This window comes from Haliotis rufescens, unplaced genomic scaffold, assembly GCF_023055435.1.
Source record: "Haliotis rufescens isolate VD_foot unplaced genomic scaffold, xgHalRufe1.0.p SCAF_58, whole genome shotgun sequence".
Lineage (NCBI taxonomy): Eukaryota > Metazoa > Mollusca > Gastropoda > Lepetellida > Haliotidae > Haliotis > Haliotis rufescens.
Window position 1 is genome coordinate 851,474 of NW_025964312.1, and position 26,108 is coordinate 877,581.

Genomic DNA, 26,108 nt, shown 5'->3' on the forward strand with positions numbered 1-26,108 from the left:
GAACCAATTATGGTAAATCGAGTCACAATTAAGTTTAAGTTTTTAATGCTGTAATGTGTTGTTACGTATATTATTCGTAAAACAGTGATAGTATTCTATAGTGATCTGATACTTCTGATGACAGTTTCCATGATAGTCAGTGTCTTTTGGTATAACATACTAATCATTAAAGCAGTTGGTATGGTACGCCACTTTTAACAATATTACAGCACAAGCATGGCGGGGGACACCAGAAATGGGTTTCACACATTGTACCCATGTCAGGAATCGAACCCGGGTCTTCGGCGTGAGGGGCGAACGCTTTAACCACTAGGCTACCCGACCGCCTCAATGATTAAAGGAGCAGAACTCCTACATTTAGACCTTCCGGAGAGTTTTTTCGACGGTAGTTGTTTCTTAAAGTTTTAAAAGACACGAGGGCTAAATTTTATTTATAATCATTCTGAAATATTAATTGCAATAGTTCCTTTTTTTCAAGTTAATGTTTGGGATTAGCTGCATCATTTTCCTCATTACCAAAGCGTTCAATAATTTTACGTTTATATGACGATAAGATGGGTAGGTGTTTGCGAGCACCATTTCGAGAAACCTGGTGTCATCATTATTTGATAGTATAAATACATGCTCATGATATTGTCGGAATCGTACAAACGACGATTATGCAAATATATCTATTGGATATGGAAAGGGTTTTATCGCTTAATTTGTGAGAAATAAACACTACAGAGTTAAGCGATTCCAATGGGTGAGCCGCACCCATATAAAAAAAACATAACTATGTTTATGGTGCTGACAAACCTAGAAACATCATCAGGGCGAACATGAGCTTCTGGCTGTCCTACGAGACCCAACAGTGTACCTCAGATTGCACCGCCACTGTTGTATGCTAAACACTTATTAGGCCATTTATGATTGGCTGTGCACTGGATTTAATCTTATCAGTCAGGAAAATGTGACAGCGTGTTACTTCTGGGTATGTGTAGTGCATTTATTGAATCAGATCCTGATTTATTATTGAGTCAGATCAATTCGTGTATCTGGAGTCTAAAGGATTCGTCGAGCATGGATGTTAACAGGTTTGATTTAAACATTTTATTGCAAAAATCACATAGATAAGGCACAAATTAGTTAAACACTTTACAATGTGTGTGTGTGTGTGTGTGTGTGTGTGTGTGTGTGCGTGCGTGCGTGTGTGTGTGTGTGTGTGTGCGTGCGTACGTACGTGCGTATTAGTTCCTTTCAGTTTTCCTTTCATATGTCCAAGAAAGTGTATTTTCACAATTACTGATCCACACATGCACCAACGGATTTTTCATGTTTCAACCGAGGTCGTCAGAAATTGTACGCAGAGGTTACATTTTCCTTTGGGTGGCCTGTGTTGTAGCTGTGGCAATGGACATATTTGTACAGTACAACTCAAAAATATATTACCCTAGAACGCGTTTATAAGGCACTCATGGCTGAGGAACAATCGGGGAAGGTAAACGCTTCTCATCATGCGCGGTACCGTGTGTAAGAATAAAATGCCAACGCCACAGAATAATCTTTTTCGATTTTTCGCCGAACAGATTCCATTGGATGTAAAAGGCAAAATGGTGGTGGAAGTACCAACTTTGTATGAGCTTATAAAAAGGTAGGGGATACTCGGAAACAACTTGACATTTAATAAATTGCTAGCCATATTAGTTTCTTGTAATAGTTGTGAGGTAATAATGAAGAAATTACACCCGATAGTGAAGTATGACAGTAGATATTATGATCGCCAACAATCCTTAAGGACGAAAGGGATAAGATGGGAAAGTTGACATGTTTGGCCACGATTTGTCATACATTCATTCACACGACTAGACAACAAAGTCTGTCAATGACGATTTGAGGCATTCTGTCCCACTCCTCTTGTAGCGCCTGGCCAAGTTCAGGCAACGTGGTCGGTGGCCTATAATGTTGACGCAAACGTCTCTCTATCATGAACCGGACGCGATCAATGACGGCAAAGGTTTGGCTCATTGCTTGCCTTGGCATTCTATGGCTGTTGTCCTGCCTGAGGTGAGCGCGGGAGTTGTCGTCCTGAAAGACGGACAACAACGAGTGTCAGTGCCCAGTTGCACAATATGGTGTGGTGTGGTGTTCAGTCAGTCATTGTGATTCCACCCCACACCATGACCGGTAAAATCTGTCATGAGGCAACAAGTTGACTTTGGCTTGACGTTCATTTTGACGTCGCCAGACACGACCACGCCTATCATAACTAACGACGATTACACCAGTTTCGACGTTGTATACACCATTGACGCCTGTTACAAATATATGTGGCCGTCGAGCATGGGGTTCAGTTGCATGTAAGCGATTTCTAAGATTAGCTGACTAGTCACCGATCGGTCTCAAACAGTTGCAAACATTTCGCCGTATCTGCGGTGAACCGTTGCCGATCAATCACTGACAAGTTGCAAAACGTATCGCTGATTGATCGGCGATCATATGCTTATTCCAAATATGGGCAGAAGTAGTTGCACCAGTCTCAGCGATCGCCAGTCGGTCGCAAAAGAAATCAGCCGCCAAGAGGTTGCACCGCGGTCGAATTGTCTGTGTGACTATAGCTTAAATGACACTTCAATGATCAGTAGAAAATGGTCCACGGAGCTTAATCGACCTACGCACGTGTGTGTCGCTACTGCGTGCGGCACATGCAAACTATCAAATGTCTTTTACAGACATGATATTTCATGATCCTCTACATTTTAAGGTTATGAAATAGAGGTATGTAAGGAAGGCATTGTAAGGCTTTTGATGCGTAAGTTAATCGCAAACTACATTGGAATACCCAGAAGATATATTTATAATATGTGTTATAATATGTTGGTTGTTTTTATAGTTTACAAGATAAATTAGGCGCCTACAATAAACAGTATTACGGAGGATGTTCAAAGAGTTAATTATTAAAAAAGCTAAAATATTGCATTCTTGACGACTCCTCGCTTATTGCAGAATGAAAGTTCATGCTTTCATCCAACAATGGATTATTGCTTGGCAGGCATCAGCATCCACACAGACTTTTGAATAAATAACATAAAAAGAATTAAAACACTGCACTGAACGGGGAGGTAGAAGGACCACCTGCGTAGTCTATGTATGTACTCTGTGTATGTAGTCAACGTATGTACTCTGTGTATGTAGTCTATGTATGTAATCTGTGTATGTAGTCTATGTATGTAGTCTGTGTATGTAGTCTATGTATGTACTCTGTATATGTAATCTGTGTATGTTGTCTATGTATGTACTATGTGTATGTAGTCTATGTATGTACTCTGTGTATGTAGTCTATGTATGTACTCTGTATATGTAGTCTATGTATGTACTTTGTGTATGTTGTCTATGTATGTACTCTGTGTATGTTGTCTATGTATGTACTCTGTGTATGTAGTCTATGTATGTACTCTGTATATGTAGTCTATGTATGTACTCTGTATATGTACTCTATGTATGTAATCTGTGTATGTAGTCTATGTATGTAATCTGTGTATGTAGTCTATGTATGTAGTCTGTGTATGTAGTCTATGTTTATACTCTGTGTATGTAGTCTATGTATGTACTCTGTGTATGTAGTCTATGTATGTAGCCTGTGTATGTACTCTTCGTATGTACTCTGTGTATGTACTCTATGTATGTACTCTGTGTATGTAGTATATGTATGTAGTCTGTGTATGTAGTCTTCGTATGTACTCTGTGTATGTAGTCTATATATGTACTCTGTGTATGTAGTCTATGTATGTACTCTGTGTATGTAGTCTATGTATGTACTCTGTGTATGTAGTCTATGTATGTAGTCTGTGTATGTAGTCTTCGTATGTACTCTGTGTATGTTGTATATATATGTACTCTGTGTATGTTGTCTATGTATATACTCTGTGTATGTAGTCTATGTATGTAGTCTGTGTATGTAGTCTATGTATGTACTCTGTGTATGTAGTGTATGTATGTACTCTGTGTATGTAGTCTTCGCATGTACTCTGTGTATGTAGTCTATGTATGTAAGCTGTGTAAATATGCATATCATGTAGGCAACGTATATCCCACATTAGCACATGGCACAAAAGGTATCAGCCCATAGGTATAATTCTCCAGGAAGCAAGCCACGATTGAAATGGGTTTCCTACATGTATATTATTGGTGCAGGTTGCGCTGAACACACTATCCTGCCTGGAATCACACATTGCCCATAAGGTAGTTGTTCACATAAGTCAACAAGTGGTGGTGTTACGGTACAATGCCCACGTATACGAGATAACGCCTATGTCATCGTGACCTGAGAGGACTCGATCTCAATGCATTCCATGACAGCTCGTGCGGGAGAGTGTAGGGTGTCCAACAGAAATGTGACACAAATAATATGGCAGTGTTTAAAGATCTGAAAGTCTTAGTATTCCGGATATTGCATGACTTGGCAAAACGAACGTGAAGATCCGCGATAGAATAGCTTTTCAGCAACACGTATGCCGATTTTACTATGTTTACCGACAACAGAGAGGACAATGAAAAACAGATAATCCATAAGCTACCGTGGTCGTCACGCCCTAGATTACAGGTGCTAAATAGCATAAGGAAAATAGTGTAATGTTGTCCTCAAATACAATACACAAATAATATCGATTTCCTCATGCTTGCGCCAGAGCTTCCGCGTCGGTGCGTTACAGATGTGATTAAATATTAAATACTATTTGCCATGGGGCCGACTACAGTTGACAGAGAATACTTCTTATGGTTACAATGAAACACCAGCACAGAGGAATATGTGTAGCACAGTAACACTGAAACCCTGTTAATCTGGACGGTACGGTTCCCAGAAAACTCATTGATATATTAACGTTTTATCCTACTTACTTGACAACAGATCTCGTTCTAAAACGTGAGACAGTTCAGAATAACTCTAATAGTAAGTTTTCGTCGTTATGATTGTCTTATTCATTTCTCTTCCATTGTTTTAATGTCAGCAGCATTGTCACGCATTATTGAAGATGACGTGATACATCGCAGCTGTTCAGTTACTATGGCTTAATCAGTAGGTTGGATCAGGCCAAACATTAAGCTTGACAGATCATTGATGACAGTTTATACAATAGTTTCTTCTCAAATGCACTAAAGGTATAATAGCCAAAATCAAAAATAAAAATAAAACAAATTAAAAAACAATTTTAAATATCTCGGTTCTATGTCATATAAACATTATGAAATTACAGTATATTACCTGGGTTATCTATTTGTGCCATGAGTGATTTCTGGTCTTTTAAATCACCTGTCAAATCACCCGGTCATATGTAGTTTAGCCCTGGACAACCAGCAGTATTCCATGATGCGTTGGGGTTTGAGGGACTCAGAGGTAGCATAATCGAAAGGGTGAACCTATCAACTACATTTAGGGTGCTGACATGATGGCAACATTTCAAAAAGCATTAGGATTCGTTGTGGACAGGATTAAGTCCGAGCACATGTATTAAATAATGCAACACAGTTAAATTGGACCGCCTCCGTGGCCTTGTGGTAGAGCGTCCGCCCGGAGAGCGGAAGGTCCAGGGTTCGATCCCGGGCCGCGTCATACAAAAAGACGTTAAAAGATTGTACTTGTTGTCACCCTGTCTGGCGCTCGGCATTAAGGGGCTAAAACAAGGACTGGTCGGCTCGGAGTCAGTATACTGTGTCTGAGTGGGGTATTCATGTTAAACTGCGGCATGGTATCTCAGTGAGCTAGCACTATAAATCGGCATCAGTCCGGACTGGTACAAGCAGCCACACACACACATACACGTGCATGCACGTCGCTAGATAAGTGCAATAATCTTGGACGCGACGTTAAACCCAATTTCACCTCACCTCACCTCAGTTAAATTGATTTGTGTATCTTGATTTGTGTATCAGTCTGGAAAGGCAATCAATGAATCTGTATGTAATGCTTGTGCATGGTTTGAACACGTATTGTACATGTCAGTTGGGGCGATCAATGCGTTATCTCGCTGAAGTAACGTACATACTTTGGCAAAGTGCCAGTATTTACTTATGGGTTTGTGCCCTACACGTACCTCGTGCAAATGGATTCGGAGGTTTGATGTAGTAATATTTTATTGCAAACAGTCAAATTGATTAGGCAGGTGCAGCCCTATCGAAAACAAATTGTGATGAGTAAAAAGTAATAAGGATTCGCTGTGTGCATGATATAGTCAGGACACATGTATTGATAATTCACCCGAGTTAACTATTATCCAGTTGAGGCGGTCAATGCGCTCTCTTGCTCACGCAGACCGTCTCCGTGGTCTAATGGTAGAGCGTCCGCCCGGAGAGCGGAAGATCCGGGGTTCGATCCCTGACCGCGTTACTTGTTCTTACTCTGTCTGGCGCTCGGCATTAAGGAGCTAAAACAAGGACTGGTCGGCTCGGTGTCAGTATACTGTGTCTGAGTGGGGTATTCATGTTAAGCTGCGGCATGGTATCTCAGTGAGCTAGCACTATAAATCGGCATCAGTCCGGACTAGTACAAGCAGCCACACAAACACACACACACACACACACACACACACACACACACACACACACACACACACACACACACACACACACACACACACACACACACACACGTGCAATAAGTGCAATAATCTTGGACGCGACGTTAAACCCTATTTCACCTCACCTCACCCCACCTCTTGCTCCCGCGATATACATACTTTTGCAAAGCGCCAGTATTTGACGTGTTACTTCTGGGTATGTGCAGTACATGTAGTGGATCAGACCCTGCTTTAATCTACACTGCGTTCAAAGTGATTCGGCCGATATGGGCGTTAACAGGTTTGATTTAAACATATTTTACTGGAAATGTAATGTAATGTATGTATGTATGTGCGTGCGTGCGTGCGTGCGTGCGTATATAGAATACTGAAAATACACTTGTAATTTTATGAATTTAATGAAACTCATGTAGAGTTCTTTCGCTCGTCATAAAATTTCGTTTCATAAATTGGTATTACACGGAAGCCAGTTTAGTATTTTATTTATTACTTGCCGTTGATAACGTTTCCAAATTTCACATTAGTGTGTGAATAGACAGACATCTACGCAATCCGCAGTCATTTACTTGACTAGCGCTAAGGTTATCGAAATACCCATAGACTCTCGACTGCCTATGCGCTACCGATCGCCTGGTCCTGCGCCACAATGTTTACAATACGTCTCAATACCCTATGACGTAGTTTGTGGAATTCTGTTGCAAGCCATGTGACGTCAGCCTGGCAACAGGGTTGCTGGGGTCATCGAGCATGCATAGGATCGTCTCTGTGATCTAAAATCTCTCCACGCAATGTCATTGAATAAGCCCAGGGATATTGGGAGTGTTCAATGTTTTTTAAGTGAAACTTGTTCCCGCAGTCAAACACTGGTATTACACAATGTGTAATACAACTAAATGTTTATTAAACGGGTGATCTCTTCACGGTCGAGTAATGAATGTATGTATGTATGTATGCCTGTGTATAAGTGTACATTTATATAACAAATACGTAGCGTTAATATCGCAGTAGGTAGTAAAACGATGACAATGTTGGACATTTAGAATTTCAGTAACACGCGGAAGCTAGAGAATAATTACTTAACCGTGATATTTACATGATATATTATTTACAACAATAAAATATATAATACAAAATATGACTGCGGCTATTGTACTATAGCAATATATTACATATGCAAGCAACATGGAAGACGTGATACAATAGAGAAGTAGTGATCAATACTTCTTCTTAATTAATTAATATATTGATTGACATCGTTAAAATATTAAATATTTTGTTCTTCAGATTGAATTTCGTTACCATTTAGAATTTTGCCGTATTAGGCTTAGACCCCATATTAATAATGCTAATAGACAAAGGTTGTCTAATTAATGTTTATTTGTTACATTCGGGAAATGTTTTCCAAAGGTGAACAGCAAAAGCAAAAAATAATGTGAGGCAAATTAACCCTGAACACCTCATCATTCAGATTGCTACATGTACATCTACGTAGCTCTGATAACATGCGGATGAATTCTTGTTTTTAATTCAGCGATTGTACCATTTCCATTTTGTGAATTCCATTCCTTTACCGAATGTATATTAACGGACACGGATTCTGTGCTTCATATAAAGTGGTGAAATGTTATGTTGTTGAAATGAACAACATAATACTGGGTGTTTTGTCTGGTCAAGGTTTTATCATGACAAGTTTATTGACAACACCCGTACCTGGTAGCAGGAGACAGAGGGACACGCCCTGAAAGAGGGATGGTGTAACAACTCAATTAACAAAGTCAATATCGTAGACGTCTCTCCATCTAATCCCAGACATATTAAATGGGGAAGAGGTCCGGAGAAACAGCCAGCCATGGTAGTACCACAATGTTATCCTGCCACAAACAATCTGTTGCAACTCGTGCAACGTGTGGGCGGGCATCAGCCTCGTGCAAAGTGAACTTACGTCTCTGCATTTGCACGACCATCAGAGCTGTCAAGTTTCCCCTGGACTCATCTGTGAGCAGTTGTAACGCCCATTCTGGTCTTCTTAACCTCAGATCCTCAGATCATGTTAGGCATGCCTGACAGTGACATGGAGTGGCCATTGGGCCTATCGCTGGACGTTCCAGCTTCAGAATCTGAAAATGATCTAAAAATTCGGGAACTGTGTTTATCAGTGAGCAAAAGCGGCTGACTTAAGAATCCTTTTCCAATATTTAGAACTGTTTTCATTCATTTGTGTAGACAATGATCAATCCAAGTTTATATAAAAAAATACTTTGCAACTTTCCTCAAACCTTCACTTTGTTTCCATGTTTTCAATATTTTGAAAAATCGCGTCGCGTTGCATTTTCATTTACTAGTTGAAAGGTGTAGTCGGGTACCTGTACCGACAATATAAAAGGGTTTTTTGCTGTTAAAAGTGCAGGCAGGTTGTCAATTGCCCTCAAATAGAAATACATGTAGAAATGAGCTGGACACAATTGATAACTGTTGCCAAGCTCCATGGTTGCTCTCCCATATTTGCCAAATAGTGTTACACCTTACAAAAGGTGACCGATTACAATATAGTTATTGTAAGAGCTAAGAACGTTGTACACATCTAGACTTGTAATTAGTGACTAAAAGCATTTTCTTTGAATGACGTCTTGGTGTTCTGCTCCGGAAATGGGAAACCGGATAGAGGATGGACACTGCTATAACCATTGCTATAAGTGATAGCAAGTCAATGAAGACCTAGCTTATTTCATGTACAATGTAGGGTATACCCTCTTCAAATTCGAGACGCACAGGTAGTATGTAGTTCATTGAACCTGACTACACAAAAAATCCGGTATATGATTTGGATACATGTTATTTAAAAACTTTGGTGGCCTGATGTTCGACAAACGGTGCGTCAAAACGCAGCCATTGTGGATTTGCAATGTCTTAAATGGCATTGTCTTCACACTTGTTCCAAAATGGCATGGCGGAAAATAGTAAAGCAAAATGCACGTGCAAGTTATGGCATTAGTAAGTCGTGGTAGTGGCTATAAAAAGGCACGCATGAGCCAATAATTAGTCATTCAATTGTCAACATTTTTCAAGATCGAAAATGCCGCGACTCAGCGCTGCTGATCGGAGAGTCGCTAAAGAGGGGAACCGCAGTCTTCGGTTGCACTTCAACGGCCACCACAGCACCATTTGCCGCCTTGGGATCGATACACACAGTTTAATTCCACTGCAGGCCGTCCGAGAAATGTCCGAGGCGAAGAGTTACCACCCCTGCACATGATCGCTACATTCGACTGTTCCACCTAAGTCACCGCAATGCCACAGCTACTGTAACTGCTCGACGCATACCTGGTTTGAGGAGGATATTGGACCAGACTGTCAGGAACCATCTTCGCGGGACTGGAATCCAACCCAGAAGACCAGTTATCGTCCCTGTTTTGTAGCACATCCATCGACAGCGACGCTTGCGTTGGTGCCATACCTTACAGTCTTTGAATTTGTGAAGCTTAAAACGAGTGTGGTTTAGCGATGAATCACGATTTCCTCTTCACCATTGAGATGGAAGACAACGTGTTTATCATCGTCGAAATGAGCGTTTTGCCCCACATTGTGGACGTGAATTCGACAATTTCGGTGGCGGTAGTGTCATGATGTGGGCGGTCATATCCTAAACCATGAGCCCTTACTTGGTTTGTGGTTCAGGGAAATTTGACAGTAAATCAATACATGAATCAAATCCTTCAACCTCGCCTTCTTCCAATCATTGACCGCCAGAGGCAGCTGTTTCAACAGGACAACGCTCCACTTCACACAGCTCGTGTCACGATAGACTACCTTCATAATGCACACAGCAACGACTTGCCCTGACCGTCGAGATCTCCAGATCTCAAACCAATTGAACACCTCTGGGATGAGTTCGATCGACGTGTACGTCAACGTAAAAACACGCCACAGACACTCCTACAACTGACCAAAGCATTACAAGCAGAATGGCGCAGAATTCCGCTGGACAGAATTTGTACACTTATCCAGTGAGTGCTGAGGAGATGCCAAGACGTGATAGCTGTCTGGGGCGCAACCTTGTGGCCTTATGTGACAAGACAATGAACAGTTTTCAATGCCTTTGTTCAACGACAACATGTGACTATCGAGCTCCAAAACGTCCTATTTGTATCAATGATATTAAATTAAATTTATCGACTTTATTAGGTACAATACATTTACTAAAATCTACCTGTGCGTTTCATTGTTTGAAGAGTGTATGTCTCTATTTCTTCAACGGGCTTTGCAAAAGTGTATTAACATAATGCATCTCAGAAATGATAGGCACATAATAATTAGCGGAGCAAGAGAAGCAAAAATAAATGCATACTTTATTCAGCATAATGAGCACCTGATGCTTGCTTTGAACCTGTTCCTGACGAGATCCATTCAATTTTAGTGTTCCTTTTTTGAAGTCTTTGATGATGCCCATGATTCTATACTTCTCATCCTCATCCGTCAAATCATACTGGTTCAGATCTTCCTGACAAAGATCTAGAAGCATTCTTCCAATAATTCTCTTTTTTTCAAATATGACAACAGTGTCCTCTGTCGGAGCAGGTTTTGAGCATGTTTAGATGTGGCCTTTATTGATCTGTTGAACCGATTTCAGTTTTATCATGCAATAGTTTACTGTTTTGTATTAAACGTTTATACATGTGTAATGGTACATGCATCTTAGGTGTTGATACAATTAATGATACTATGTTCCCGTGTGAACTGAAGTAAGATTTATCACACTATTTGCATGCTGAACGCATGAAATGTAACAGTGGCAGATTACCTAGAAGCTCCAGTGATTTGTGGACCCACGTTTGCGGTCATGGTCCTGTGTGGTTGTCTCCAGCAGCTACTGCAGCAATAGTTCCAGATTGAATTCTTTGGCCTGAAAACCAAATATTTACATGTAAAACAAATTGATTGTTAGGGATCCATTCATATAAATTTTAAATATGATTTTCTATTTTACCTTTGGAATCTGTTTCGGCAGATAATCGAGACGTAACGTTTTCAGTTTCCCCTTTGTCTGCCTCTTGCCAGTAGGTTCACACATGACATTCATACATTTTCTTTGATATGAACATTTTAATGTTTTTGAATGCTTGCAGAACTTTCACCTTGATAGTGAAGTCATACAAAGGAGATAGGCAACATGCCAAGAAAACGGTAAGAAATACGATGTTATGTAATAAATGATTGTTATAAATAATATAATAAATACTGATAACCTGTTAACCTTGTCCTGCATAACAGATTTCTGACATCAGATCAAATGACAAGAACTTTAAATAATGCCCCATACGGTCACATTAGCATGACCACCATATGTATGACAGTCTCCATTCGCAATGTCAGACAGTTCGCTCACCACTGACACAACGTTATAGGCAAGCTCGTTTGCTTTGATTCCTGCGTCATCAGTTTTGGAATCAACGGTAGTGGCAGTCAGTCCTGTTTCTATATTAGACCAGTGTCAATCGTTTCAAACATAATGGCCGCTGTTACCAAGCTGCCATGAACGGTTTGATAAGGATGTTCTAGTGGCGCATACTTGATTTGGTGTCAATTCTTTAATGCTCTGGGTGACATTATAGGTTCTGCAAGGACACCGGTACACGTTGTTGAGAATAAGAATAAGTTGGCCCACAGTGTGGTCCTGTGGATGAGGACTATACATCATATAAACGCTACGATCTTACAGGATATAACACACCTTTGAAATCTACCCAATTCATTAACGTGCTGTACACGGGCATATAAATTCAACATAAAAATAATCTTTTCTCATATAGTTTTTTTCTATACTGATACAGATAAGAATAATTTGATACATTTGGTTTCCCTTCAGATCCGGTAATACCGGTCACAGTCAATGCAAAGATGAAGCAACAGCTATGAGCGAAACGATTAGGTGAGGACAATGCGTTACTGGAAACTCTCTATTCATACAGGACAACAATGCTCGTCCACACCGTGAAAATGTGGGTTATGACTTATGGTTTATACACAGGCATATATATTGAACATTAAAATTACTCATAACTCTTGTAATAGGTTTTTTATACTGATACAGATAACAATATTTTGCTGCCTTTGAATTCTTTTCAGATCTGGTAATGCCTTTTTTGATCTAAGTAAAGATGAAGCAGCAGCTATTAGAAAAGAAGCATTATGATTTTAAGAAATATTGAAAGTCAGAAGCCGCAGAGCAGCAATCATGTGCTACAAAACTTCAAGTACAAATTGCACTTTACTCTGTAATAAGTTTATGACACTAATCCAGATAACAACATTTTGGGTTATTGGTCTTCTCTTTCAGACCCGGTAAAAGTAATCATGGTCAATCTTCCCCATCAGATGAAGCTATAAAAAAATGCTAAGGTAAGGACAATGTATGACAAGAAATGCTACAATCATACAGGGCAATAATGCTCTTCCACTCCGGGGAAATGTGGACAATGTCTTTACTTGGCATACATAGACATCTATATTGTACAGGAAAAGTACACATAGTTTTATTATATTGATATTAATAAATTTTGTTTCAGACCAAGTAAACCATATTTAGATCAATGTAAAGATGAAGCAACAGCTATCAGAGAAAGCATTCGGCTTTTAAGAGAAATTGAAATCAGAAGCCACAGAGCAGCCATCTTGTGCTACAAAACTTCAAGTGCAAATGAATGCTTATATATATTATTTGCAGTTATTAAAGTGATGGTCGTTGCTGTTTTTGGGATCATGACACACGAATATCTGTCGGAAATAGTAGAGGAAAATTTATCAAAAATCGTGTCATCGATAAAGCAGGCTCCAATTGTCGCACAGGTTATTGCAGGTATCCTGGCGATTTGCATTGTGTTTCTGGTAGCCAGTGAAGTCATATTATGAATACAGAAGCACACGTTACAACGTGGCAGCCGCAGGATGGCAAGCCTTTGGAGCTTAAGATCCGTGCTTTCCTGGCAACAGCAATTGAAAGCAAAGTTTCATCTGCTGTCTACAAGATCTTCATTAATGAATGTATTGAAAAAAGAGAAACAGTATGTCTTGCAGCTCGGCCAGATGAAACAATCTACAAGAAGTATGAAGAAGATATGAGCATCTATGATAGAGATGATAAAGTAAATGAACTACATGTAATACGAATAAATAAGTGTTTGTATTAAGTTTGATTGATTATTAAAGGCTAAAAACGTAAATATGGTTTCCTAAATTGTGTACATAACAGGGTTCTCCACTCCAGTGTAATTACATCATAAATCTACTCTGCCTCCTACATGTATATGTACTTGTCAACCATACTCTGTGCATCACTCGCTTCATAACGGTATTAGAACTTATACCAAAACGTCACTCTTTATTGTTATAAAGAAGTTGTTCATCCTATATATCTTATCCTTACTTAATTACAATGAGGTTACCTTGTAACATAGAAGTGACCTAAATAACAATCTGTTTCTGTATACACAACAATTCTCGTTTCACGGAATGAAAGTGTTTTGCACAAAGGTGCACAGCTCCGTCAGTTTTCCAAGGTCAGTTGATGGTAAAGTAGTCTCTTGTCATTCTCCAAAATCAGAAAACGCGATCAAGTCACTATCTCGTAATGTATACTACAGGCAGATTGTCCTGAAATATGCTTCACAGAAAACAAAAACAAACAAGCATAGATGTTAATATACACATGATAAAGTTACTTAAAATGGCAACATTGCATGCTTCTTTCTGTATCCTACATTATAAACTACATTATAAAATTCTAGAAAACCAATGTGACATCATAAATGAAATTCTTATACATGCAGGTAACAAAAGTATCCCACAAAGTGTGTTTAAGCTCTTTCTTAAACCATTTTGGAGACAAGATGGTCTTGATAACACACACTATCGTATGAGGGTGGCTCGAAGAGCTTGGATTCAAAATGGTACATCGAGAGATAAAGATTCAAACGAACGTATATCTTACAAAAATGAAAAAGGTGTTTTAGACGCCTTTATCGCAAATCCAAAAAAGGTAAAAGGAAGAAAGTCCTTACAGAAATAGAAAAATCATCTGAACTTGATATACATTCCTTTTACAAAACTGTAAGAAAGCGTGGTCACAAACTACAGATATGACAAAACTCAACTATGAGGGAGAGAGAGAGTGTCACAACACCCTCGGACATTTGTAAATTGTGGGGAAAATATTACTCTGATCTAGCTCAGCCATATTGCTCAGACACTTTTGATGAGAATTTTCGAAAAGAAATATCTTCTTCCCTAGAACATATTCACAAAGAGAAAGGGGCACATAATGAGGAACTAGAAAGACAATTTTCTACTGTAGAAATAAACGAAACTGTAAAAACACTGAGTAGAAACAAGTCCCCTGGGCCTGATAAAGTTACAAACGAGCATATAATTCACGGGAGTGAATCCTTGATAAGATATATATGTGCCCTGTTTAATGCTATGTTAAGACTACAATACATTCCTTTTAATTATAGACTAGGAATGGTCATTCCTATATACAAGTGTTAGAATGACAAATCGGATCTCCGAAACTATAGAGGTATAACCTTAACTTCATGCATTGGAAAGCTGTTTGAAAAGCTTATTGCTAAGCACCTTGAACTAAAACTAACAAAGACTAATCTTGATTTCCCTGACATGCTCCAGTTCGGCTTTAGGAAAGAACATTGGGCAATAATGTCCGTTTTTACCCTTATTGAAAGTATTCAATTTTACATAAAGCGAGATTTTACTGTATATGCTGCTTTCTTAGACAACGAAAAGGCTTTCGGCAGAATATGGCAGAACGGCCTTTATTTTTTATAAATTACACCAAATGGGTATCAGAGGAAATACATGGAAGTTATTAAACCATAGCTATACACATAGCCATGCTTTTGTTACTTATCAGGGTGAACAGTCAGATATATACCATTTAAGACAAGGTGTCGGACAAGGAAGAGTTCTCTCTGCTTGGTTCTTCTTAGTCTTTATTAATGACCTTATAACAGCCCTTAGACAAGCAAATAGTGGTATTTGTGTATTTGGTCTAGATATTCAAACTGTTTTGTTTGCAAACGACACAACTCTTGTTAGCACCTCACCACGAGGCTACAAAAAGCACTTGATACAGTACATTCATATGCCTCAAAGTGGCGACGAACGTATCACCCTTCAAAAAGTAATGTTGTTGTCTTCTCTAAGACAAAACAAAAGGGGTTAGATATTAACTGCAAACTTGATGATATAAATATAACAACCTCTGACTCTGTCATGTATGGTGGCATGCTGCTAACACATAACCTGTCATGTAAATCAAGTATTGAAAAATGTTGCCAAAAAGCAAGACAAAGTATTAATTCGTTAAAATCTGTGGGACTCAACAGATCTGAGCTACATCCAGCTACCAGTGTAAATATCTGTTTAAGAATGATATTAAAAACAAGATTTTACGGCTGCGAACTGCTCTTTGATATTAAGGGTCAAAACAATATTGTCATTGAAAATACTCAATGCTATTTCGCACGAACTGTACAAGGACTTGATAAAAGATCTCCATCAGAATCCACTATTGCTAATCTTTGGCTTTGGACAATGATCGGCAAGTGTAAACTTCAGCTGCTTGGCCGCTTATGTAACTTACCCTGTAACAATTTTTTGTTAAACATCTTTTTTGTGCATACAGTGCAAATCCAACTAATCCTAAATCTGTATGTGTACATTTATTATCAGTTCTTAACAAGTATAACCTACGAAACAACCTTTGTACATATGTAAGCTGTGGTGTATTTCCTACAAAGAGAAACTGGAAGCAACTGGTTAATCAAACCATTCATGAATATGAAGAAAATATGTGGCGCAGAAAAGTTTCTATCAATACAGGTCTTTCACGCTTCATGCTAATACACACTAAGCTCACTCACCATATATTATGGCAACTAGCATATCTGTACCCAGATCAGAGGTCAAGTTTAAAATTTTGTGTTAGAGTTTCATCACGAAACAAAACTTCCAGGGACTGTTTATTGTGTAACAAGCATGCCTTTGATTATGATTATCACATCATATTACATTGTGAGGCTCTACTGCAGGAAAGAAATTAACTGTTTCAAATTTTTTGTGTGAATACGTTTGATTTATTATGTATAATCTTCGGATTAACTTCTGGAGGAAATAAAGAATCTCTCTCTCTCTCTCTCTCTCTCTCTCTCTCTCTCTCTCTCTCGATGTTAATATACACATGATAAGTTACTTAAAATGGCAACATTGCATGCTTCTTTCTGTATCCTACATCATAAACTGCATTATAAAATCCTAGAAGGTGCCTTGGGGTATTGTCTCATTGTCGACCTTACAAAAACATAACGTCATCCTTCAATATCAAATCAAGTTTGCTGTAAATGATGAAAACCATTTTTCCTCCAAGACGTCAAAAGACGACAGCTGCCACACGTTCACTGAGACAAGTGAAGGTCCGAGGTGGAATAGGTCTTCATCAACCCATGCTTGCCTAAAAGGCGACTATGCTTGTCGGGATCGGATGGTCATGCTCGCTGACTTGGTTTATGCATGTCAGAGTGTCCCAATTACATGGATCGATGCTCGTGATGTCAATCACTGGATTTTCTGTATTGCGTTCCTTTAACAGACAAGTGTTAGAGGATTGCATGTAAAATAAATATAACTGTAAAATGAACGTATTTCCCTAATGCTACCGGGAGGGCAGATCATGCTTACGTGTACCCTTTTCGCGAACCATTGGTATCATGTCATCACTGATTATCGGTGGTCCATTCATATTTTTTTCACAGCTATTTTGCCTTTTACGCCAAATGCAATCTATTTCGGCTGACAATCTAGACTAGTTATTCTCTTGCATTGACAATATATATTTGGGGTGTTATATTATATTGCCGGAGTGCCGTGATATTGCTGGATTATTGCTAAAAGCGGCGTAAACCATACTCACTCACTCACTCACTCACTCGACGACGACAAGAAAGACACAGGCAAATCTCAGGCATGTAACGTCGAGAAAACATTAAAACAAAAATACATAAACATATGTAGTTGTAAAGTTCAAATTTGAAGTAGCTTTGGCCTGAGCGGTTATAAATTACTTATTATATGAAACTTGACTGTTACGCAGCTTTATCTCATTGTAGCCGTCAATAAATGTGGATCTGTTAAAATCACACTTGATTTGTTACAGTTCGAAGTGATTGAGAGTAAGATCGGCATGTGGCTTGACAAGCTGCTGAGGTGATAAATTGCCTGTAGAGAAGAAACATTGTGCAAAGATCAAATAATTTCAGCTGGAAGACATGTTATATTTTAGTGGAGAATCGCGATTCTGAACGAACGAAGAAGTGAATAATGGTTGTTGTATTTCTTTGGAGAATGAAATGAGTGATTGCTGGCGAAACTGACGCAAAAAAAAGCTACGAAAACACTTTCCATAATCAAAGGAAATTTCTGCTAAAAGTTATGGCTATCGTACGATTCCGACTTTGGCATAAGGATTATGAATCAGTATCAAATAAAGCTGATACCAGGTGTATTGAACGTGTATACCAATATTTTATTTTTCTTGTTTTTCTTGCTGCACGAAATGTGTTATCATAACAAATTACTACATATTGATCGATTTAAATCGATGATTCATATTCATGTCGACAAATTTCCAATTTCGAAACATATTTCTCACAAACTGTGTATTGCATATAGATCTCTAGTCTGTCATACAGGCCCTGAAACAAATACATCCAATGCAACCCATGTACAGAAGTGAGTCTCTGGGCTCCTTTGTGTTTCATTTCATAACTATATTTCAACAACGGTGTTTATCTGGAAAATATATTTCATTTCTGGACGCATGATCGGCTGTTTACGAAGCTGTGACTTGGCCAAAATCGTTGCTTATGATTTCAGTCACTGAATTGGCCTGGTTTTCCAAGCTGTCCAACAATAGCTGGGATATTGCTTTTTCGCAATAAATCTCCAACTTCAGAGAATACAATACACACGCAGATATTGATAGTCACTGACCTTAATGATGCCAATGATCTGTGTGCTTTGGGTCTTTGTAAATGCTGACCAACGACATTCTTTTTTTCTGAACACATTTCTACACATTGTACGTTTACAACGAGTGCAGTTCAAAACTGTGACTGATCCACGATATCGACCAGGTCACAGCTGTCGACCAGCCGATCTAACATAGCCCATTATTCACCCAGAAGTACATATGGATTCCTACATGTATTCTAACGTGATGCAGGAATTAGCCGTTCACCGCCTTGGTGAATCCAACGAGCATCGGTATTATGCTGACAAACCTATAGTGAGTTAGTTAGTTGGTATAACACCAACGAGTCACCTTTATGTTGGAGGAAAGCCCGAAGGTCTCAGATGTTTACCACTTTGGTGAAAGGACAAACCTGGAACCATAATCAAAGTGAATATGGTATTCTGGCACAATGAATACTTCAGACGGCACATGATCATGAGCAATCTTAAACCAGGAGAAATCGTTTGTCGTAACCATGGTTACATGTATTTGTCAGTGGAGGCGATCAATAAATTTTCTCTCCCATGTTACATGCACACTTGGCAAATGCCAGTATTCGACGTAACATTTCTGGATGTGTGCATACAGCTATTACATTAAACCGAGACATCGATCTGCATCATGTGCGAATGGATCGGTGGGCAGGATACGATGGATGCTAACAGGTAAAGCAGAACTTTTTAACGTTAAAAACACTTTCTTCATTGTTCTTTTTTTTAATCTGCATCAAGGCATAATGTAAGCTTTTGAATGTCTGTTAACAGGATGCGAAATATTATAAAAACAACGTGTTCCACTGACTCGAATAATACACATGCTTGCTCATTTGCCATTATTCCTAGGGGATTATGGGAAATTCTAGATTGCCAGCATCCCGTCTGTAGATAACCCATCGGTTGACCAGGCTCGTTGACTTCACTAACTGTGTTTTGTCTAGTGTTGTGAAGGCATAGGTCATTGTGCGTTCATAGTTGTTTACAAGCTGTTGTAATTTACCTGGGTTAGTTTGACTGCGACGTTAACCACCGACATCTAACCCCTATACGTATATTTTATTCATTAGATCTATATGAGCTTTTATTATCAATAATATATTGAACGACCTATTGACTGCCTATCGTATATTGTTCTCACATTTCATTGTACGTAAGGCTGGTGTTTTTTAATTTACATGGGTTATGAGTATGTTTGTAAATTATATCACACGGTTATACGCACGTTTATACAGACATTTCACAAATGCAATATTTTGGTTGTGCAGGCAAATATGGCCACACTTATCTATTTTGTTAGATGAAGTGCAAATGTAAAACATTGTTTCTCGAGCTCCTTTGGGGAGTGAAATATGAGTTTTCTTAAAGACCTATACTGTGGAAGCCATTTATATACATTGGCTTTTAGGCAAATACAGCGTGTCATGGAGAGATTATTTAATGTTGTTGCGATCATGTATTGATTACATATCATGTTTCTAACTAATAATATTTTGGAATCAAGTCAACGAAGACCTAGCTTTTTTCCTGTACAGTGTAGGGTATATATCTGTAGTGCTTGAACTGACTTTGCAACAGTGTATCAAAATAATGCATCTTAGAAATGATACTTTACTAAGCATAATGAGCAGCCTGATGTTTACTTTGAACCTGTTCCTGACCAGTTCCATTCAATTTAAGTGTTCCTTTTTATAATAAGTCTTTGATGATGCCCATGATTCTATACTTCTCGTCCTCATCCGTCAAATCATACTGTTTCAGATCTTCCTGGCAAAGATCTAGAAGCATTCTCTCTTTTGTCAAATATGGCAATAGTTTCTCCTTGTCGGAGCAGGTTTTGAACATCTTTAGATGAGGCCTTCATTGAATATGTTGAACCTATTTGATCATTTTATCATGCACTATTATACTGCTTTATATGAAACGTTCATACATTGGTAATGGCATATCGTTCTTAGGTGTTGATACCATTAATGATACTCTGTTTACTTTTAAACTGTAGTAAGTTTTATGACACTATTTGCATGCTGAATGCATGACATGTAACAGTGGTAGATTACTCGGATTTTCAGTGATTTGTGGACCCAAGTCTGCGGTCTTTGACCCTGCGTGATTGTCTCTAGTAGCTACAGCTCACAATAGTTCCAGATTGAATTTTTTGTATGTATCTTTAAAAACAAATTGATTGTTAGTAATCCATTCATATGATTTTCAAATATGATTTTCTATTTAACGTTTGGAATCTGTTTCGGCAGATAATCGAGGCGTTGACTTGTTCAATCGGCACTGAATGCATACCAAACGCAATACAACTACGCCCAACATAGGGATGTGCTCAGGTGCGGGTCCATGAGAAATGTCCTATTGTACCTCAAAAGTTGTGAAATGTAGACATAAAAGAATCGGGCTGCTGGAATATTGTTCTACATAAAGTTGTATATTGGCAGATTAAAGTCATCCCTCTTGTCATACAATATTGTGAATATGTTTTGTTAATCTGAATCGTTATAAATAGATCTAATTATCAAACAGATGGGTCACGTGTTCATATACACAAAAATGCACATTGGCTTTCATTTAATGCCATTGTGAATGTCTGGCGTCAGTTTACATGCAAACAGCTACACTACCGGTTGCCTCTTGCCAGTATGTTCATACATGTACGTGCCATTCATACATTTTCGTTGATGTGAACATGTTAATGTTTGCAGGACTGTCACCTTGATAGTGAAGTCATAGATCAAGGAGAAAAACCACATGCCAAGAACACGGTAAGAAATGTGATAAGGTTACCTCATACATAATTGTTATGAATAATATCGTACTGATACTAGTCACACAGAGAAAAATATATGAAGACACACACTGGAAACATAACATAACTTTAATAAGCATTTAATGACACACCTCATTCAATGCGACATAACATATAAATGACATATATATATTTCTGTATACAAAACAAAGTAACACTCTGGTTCATGAGAGAGCAAAAGTGGTCTCACGTCATTGTCACAATCCCAGATTTTTATGCAATATGCCGCAACGAAAACAAGGAAACAGTATACCAGATATAATTAATTCAATAATGATGGCAACATTACGCGCTCCTAAGAATAATTTAATACATTTGATTTCCCTTCAGATCCGGTAATACCGGTCACAGACAATGCAAAGATGAAGCAACAGGGATGAGTGAAACCATTAGGTGAGGACAATGTGTTACTGGAAACTCTTTATTCATACAGGACAACAATGCTCGTCCGCACTGTGAAAATGTGGTTTATGACTTATGATTGAAACGCAGGCATATATATTGAACATTAAAATTACACATAACTCATGTAATAGTTTCTTGATTCTAAAACAGATTACAATATTTTGCTGCATTTGAATTCTTTTCAGGTCTGGTGATGCATATTTCGATCAATGTAAAGATGAAGCAGCAGCTATTAGAAAAGAGGCATTATGATTTTAAGAAATATTGACGTCAGAAGCCGCAGAGCAGCAATCATGTGCTACAAAACTTCAAATACAAATTGCACTTTACTCTGTAATACGTTTATGACACTAATACAGATAACAACATTTTGGGTTATGTGGCTTCTGTTTCAGACCCGGTAAAAGTAATCATGGTCAATCTTCCACAACAGATGAAGCTACAAGAAAAATGTTGAGGTGAGGACAAGGTATGACAAGAAACGCAACAATCATTCAGGACGATAATGCATTTTCACCCCGGGGAAATGGGACAATGCCTTTCAGCAAAGCAAAGTATTCATAGTTTTATCATATTGATACAGATAACAAAGTGCTGATATGTCTCATTTTGTTTCAGACCAAGTAAACCGTATTTAGATCAATGTAAAGATGAAGCAACAGCTATCAGAGAAAGCATTAGGCTTTTAAGAGAAATTGAAGTCAGAAGCCGCAGAGCTGCCATCCTGTGCTACAAAACTTCAAGTGCAAATGAATGCTTATATATATTATTTGCAGTTATTAAAGTGATGGTCGTTGCTGTTGTTGGGATCATGACACACAAATATCTGTCGAAAATAGTAGAGGAAAATTTACCAGAAATCGTGTCATCGATAAAGCAGGCACCAATTGTCGCACAGGTTATTGCAGGTATCCTGGCGAGTTGCATTGTGTTTCTTGTTGCCAGTGAAGTTCTGAAGTCATATTATGAAGACAGAAGCACACGTTACAACGTGGCAGCCGCAGGGTGGCAAGCCTTAGAGCTTAAGATCCGTGCTTTCCTGGCAACAGCAATTGAAGGCAAAGTTTCATCTGCTGAATACAAGATCTTCATTAATGAATGTATTGAAAAAAGAGAGGAAATATGTATCAAAGCTCGTCCAGATGAAAAGATCTACAAGGAGTATGAAAAAGTTATGACCATATATGATAGAGATGAAAACGTAAATGATATACATGTTATACGAATAAATAAGTGTTTGTATTAAGTTTGATGGATTGATAAAGGCTACAAAAGTAAAAATTGTTCACTAAACCGTGTACAGACTTACGTATTTAAGAATATGTAAGTTAACCCTACATAAGTCGCTATCAAATAGGAGGTGTTCGCAAAAGGGTGATCGTATCCTGCCCCTGCATCCATTACACTTTGACCATATATTCTTGAAATTGAGTATTACTACTTACATGTCGTGCGCTGACAACACTAATTTTATTCTGAAATCTAAGAACTCTCTCCTGATCTTTTGATTTGTCTGGAATTCGATGTCAAGTTCAATATCCTTGTAACTAAAATGACTGTGCGTCGTGAAATCTATCCAGCCTTTAGGAAGGGCATGACAATATATTTACAGAAAAAAATGGTATTAGATTAGATAGATGTACATGTATAGGAGGTGTAAGTAAAAAAACTTCCCCTGACTTAATGTATTTAGTAACGAAAATGTAAATAAAAGCGACAAACGCTTTATTTATAAGAAATATCTGCCAATTACAGAGTCGATTGTACGATTCCGACTATATCACAAACATGTGTTCCTGAAGCACCATCAAATAGTGATGATGCCAGATGTTATCTAAATATATAGGTCGTTGAGCTGATATACTGACGTTTGTATATAAAAGCGACATGACCATTTCCATGAGCATAAGAAGTCTCTGCTGAAAGCAGATTCCAATGTACAATTCTGATTTCATCATAAGCATATCATATCCTGCCCCAAGTCAAGTGCTTGCTTATAATATACCGGTAATACGGGTGTCACATGTGCAACAAGCTGCATGCGTGTTGAAGTGGACAGAACATCTTCCCTGACAGCTGTTCAATCCCAGACTGTGTCATATCAGAAGACGTTAAACATTTCTCTTACGCTGCCTGGCGCTCGGCATTAAGAAGATGAGGCAGGGACTGGCCAGCTTGGAGTCAGTAAAATGTGTCTGTGTGGGCTATCCAAGTTAAACTGTGGCATGGTATATTGGGTTGTCAATAATATTTGAGTAGTACAAGCTGCCTCACTCACATGGACATGCACCTTGTTATATAAATCAAATATTCTTGAACATTACGTATCAGACGAATATATCATTCGGCACCACCTGCATGTTCCCGAAACCTATAACAAGGCTCGTCCCCTTCTCGAAGGCATGGCGAAGCGTCTAAACGGCGCAGGCCATTCAGAATGCATGTCAGGATATGGGTACTTGATTAATATAATACCGAGTATTTAAAGTAATTTTCGGAATACGCTTTTGTTTATAAAATGTTGATAAATGTAGATTGTTGGTTCCAAACCACAGTGTATACGGAGAACAGAACTGTGTTATATTAACTGATGTTCTTATTTGTAGAGCCATGTTGGTTGATTGATTTATATTTACACATGCACTTGTTTACATTCCGTTAACTGCGACTTCTGTTTCCTACTGCATCAAAATTACCCGCTAAGCTAATTGAAGATAGCATACGAAAGGCTCTTAGTATTGAGCAATTAAACCTGAGAGAAAAGTCTGAAGAAAACAACATTGGGAATAATTTAACTCCAGTATCTAACTTCAACCCTAATCATGAAAAAACATTGTCCACGCTGACAAATGACTGGTCCGTAAACGGTAAAAGCACTTCATGACTAAATATGACGTGCATGAATAACCATCTTGAAATGGGAAATGTCGCAACCGTCCCTTACCTGCCAGACGGCGGTGTGAAAGATAACGCTAGTTCTTTACCTAATGGATAGGATGTGAAAAAAGGCTGAAATCAACTTGAAATTCTTTGTCCTTTCTACGGATTTTATAAAAAACCTTTATCGTCAATTAATTAATGTTGGATCATAAAACACTGCAAACACGAAAACGTCGTTTGTTTTTCGTTTATGGTCATTGGACGGAAAAACGACGTCATTTGGACGCTTTCAAACCATCGTTTTTCCGTCCAAATAACGTCGTTATTTGACATCTGAATTTACAGGTTGAGAACGATATCATCAAGCTCCTCCATTTCTTGATTGACATTGACTTTGTCAATCAAGCAACAGCGTCTACCGGTATTTCATTGGTCAGTTCTCGCGTTTTAGATTACAGGCCGGAGTTTGACGCTGGCTCTAAAACTGTATCGTTTTGAAAGAAACAAGTAACTCCATTTAAATTGAAGAGGAGCCCCGGTGATATTGCTGATTCCGAGATGAACCTATTTTATGGATATCTAGGCTGCCACCCAAACAGATCCAAACGGGACCCGAAGCTTATTGTATGCTTTAAAGTCATATGGAGGTGGACCACAATTATACATGGTATTTAGGACTACTGTGTTCTTGCATTTACTTATAAGTCAGGGAAAAAAACTTAAAAGGAGAGTTGTTGAATAATACATGTATATGTATCAGATATTCATTAACGCATGTTATCTTTCTAAAGTCATATCTCATATATACTCAATTCTCATATAACCCTATAATGTTCATAGTATCAAAGTTTAATCAACAATATCAAGTGCAGCAATTTAAACTACTGAAACACCCAAACACAAGGCTGTTTTCAAGCGCTAAAAACTGTATCGGGGTGTCTTCAGAAATACAATGTCTTGCAATATTTACACTACGTATTTGAATGTTGATACTAAAGACAACAACTCATTACTTTTGCAGTGACAATATAACACTTATACACCTTTATTGGTAACTTTCATCAGTTTTGCTCTTCATTTTTATAACGTTGTTTTCGCATATACATGTAGCAATACCCGACTAGCCTGTCATTCATAATTATGGGGCCGTTTTAACTTACTCTGGTGTTCCTGAGCGAAGCTTATAGGCTTCGGTGTTGTACCCCTTTTTTTTCTGGTAATCCTATTATTACTTTATTTTTTTCTAATGACACCCTGTTCTCCGGATCACGGCTGCGTGACTATCCATAACAATTAAGATGAACATTCGGTTCAAGTAACTGAATGAGTTTGTGATTACATTTCTACCAGGTCGAACATCGCGGATGCTCATTTTCTAC

General features: G+C 38.4%; 1 protein-coding gene and 1 pseudogene across 4 annotated transcripts; one reads left to right on the forward strand and one right to left on the reverse strand.

Annotated features, from left to right (window-relative positions):
• Window positions 1–951: 951 nt before the first annotated feature.
• On the forward strand, window positions 952–24,990 carry LOC124124429. Of its 4 annotated transcripts, XR_007218629.1 has the most exons (9): window positions 990–1,076; window positions 1,569–1,633; window positions 11,678–11,735; window positions 12,418–12,480; window positions 12,889–12,950; window positions 21,341–21,400; window positions 21,775–21,837; window positions 22,245–22,307; window positions 22,468–22,601. XR_007218629.1 is itself a non-coding variant. In XM_048385388.1 (8 exons), exons 5-8 carry the CDS (start codon window positions 21,387–21,389, stop codon window positions 23,093–23,095), a joined length of 768 nt encoding a protein of 255 aa, XP_048241345.1. In that variant the 5' UTR covers window positions 952–1,076; window positions 11,678–11,735; window positions 12,418–12,550; window positions 12,889–12,950; window positions 21,341–21,386; the 3' UTR covers window positions 23,096–24,990. The 4 variants fall into 4 exon arrangements, 3 of the variants coding, with proteins under 3 accessions (XP_048241345.1, XP_048241344.1, XP_048241346.1); XM_048385388.1 differs by lacking the exon at window positions 1,569–1,633 and having other exon boundaries at window positions 952–1,076; window positions 12,418–12,550; window positions 22,468–24,990; XM_048385387.1 differs by lacking the exon at window positions 1,569–1,633 and having other exon boundaries at window positions 952–1,076; window positions 22,468–24,990.
• LOC124124428 overlaps window positions 21,500–26,108 on the reverse strand; it is a 63,818-nt pseudogene continuing 59,209 nt past the window's right edge.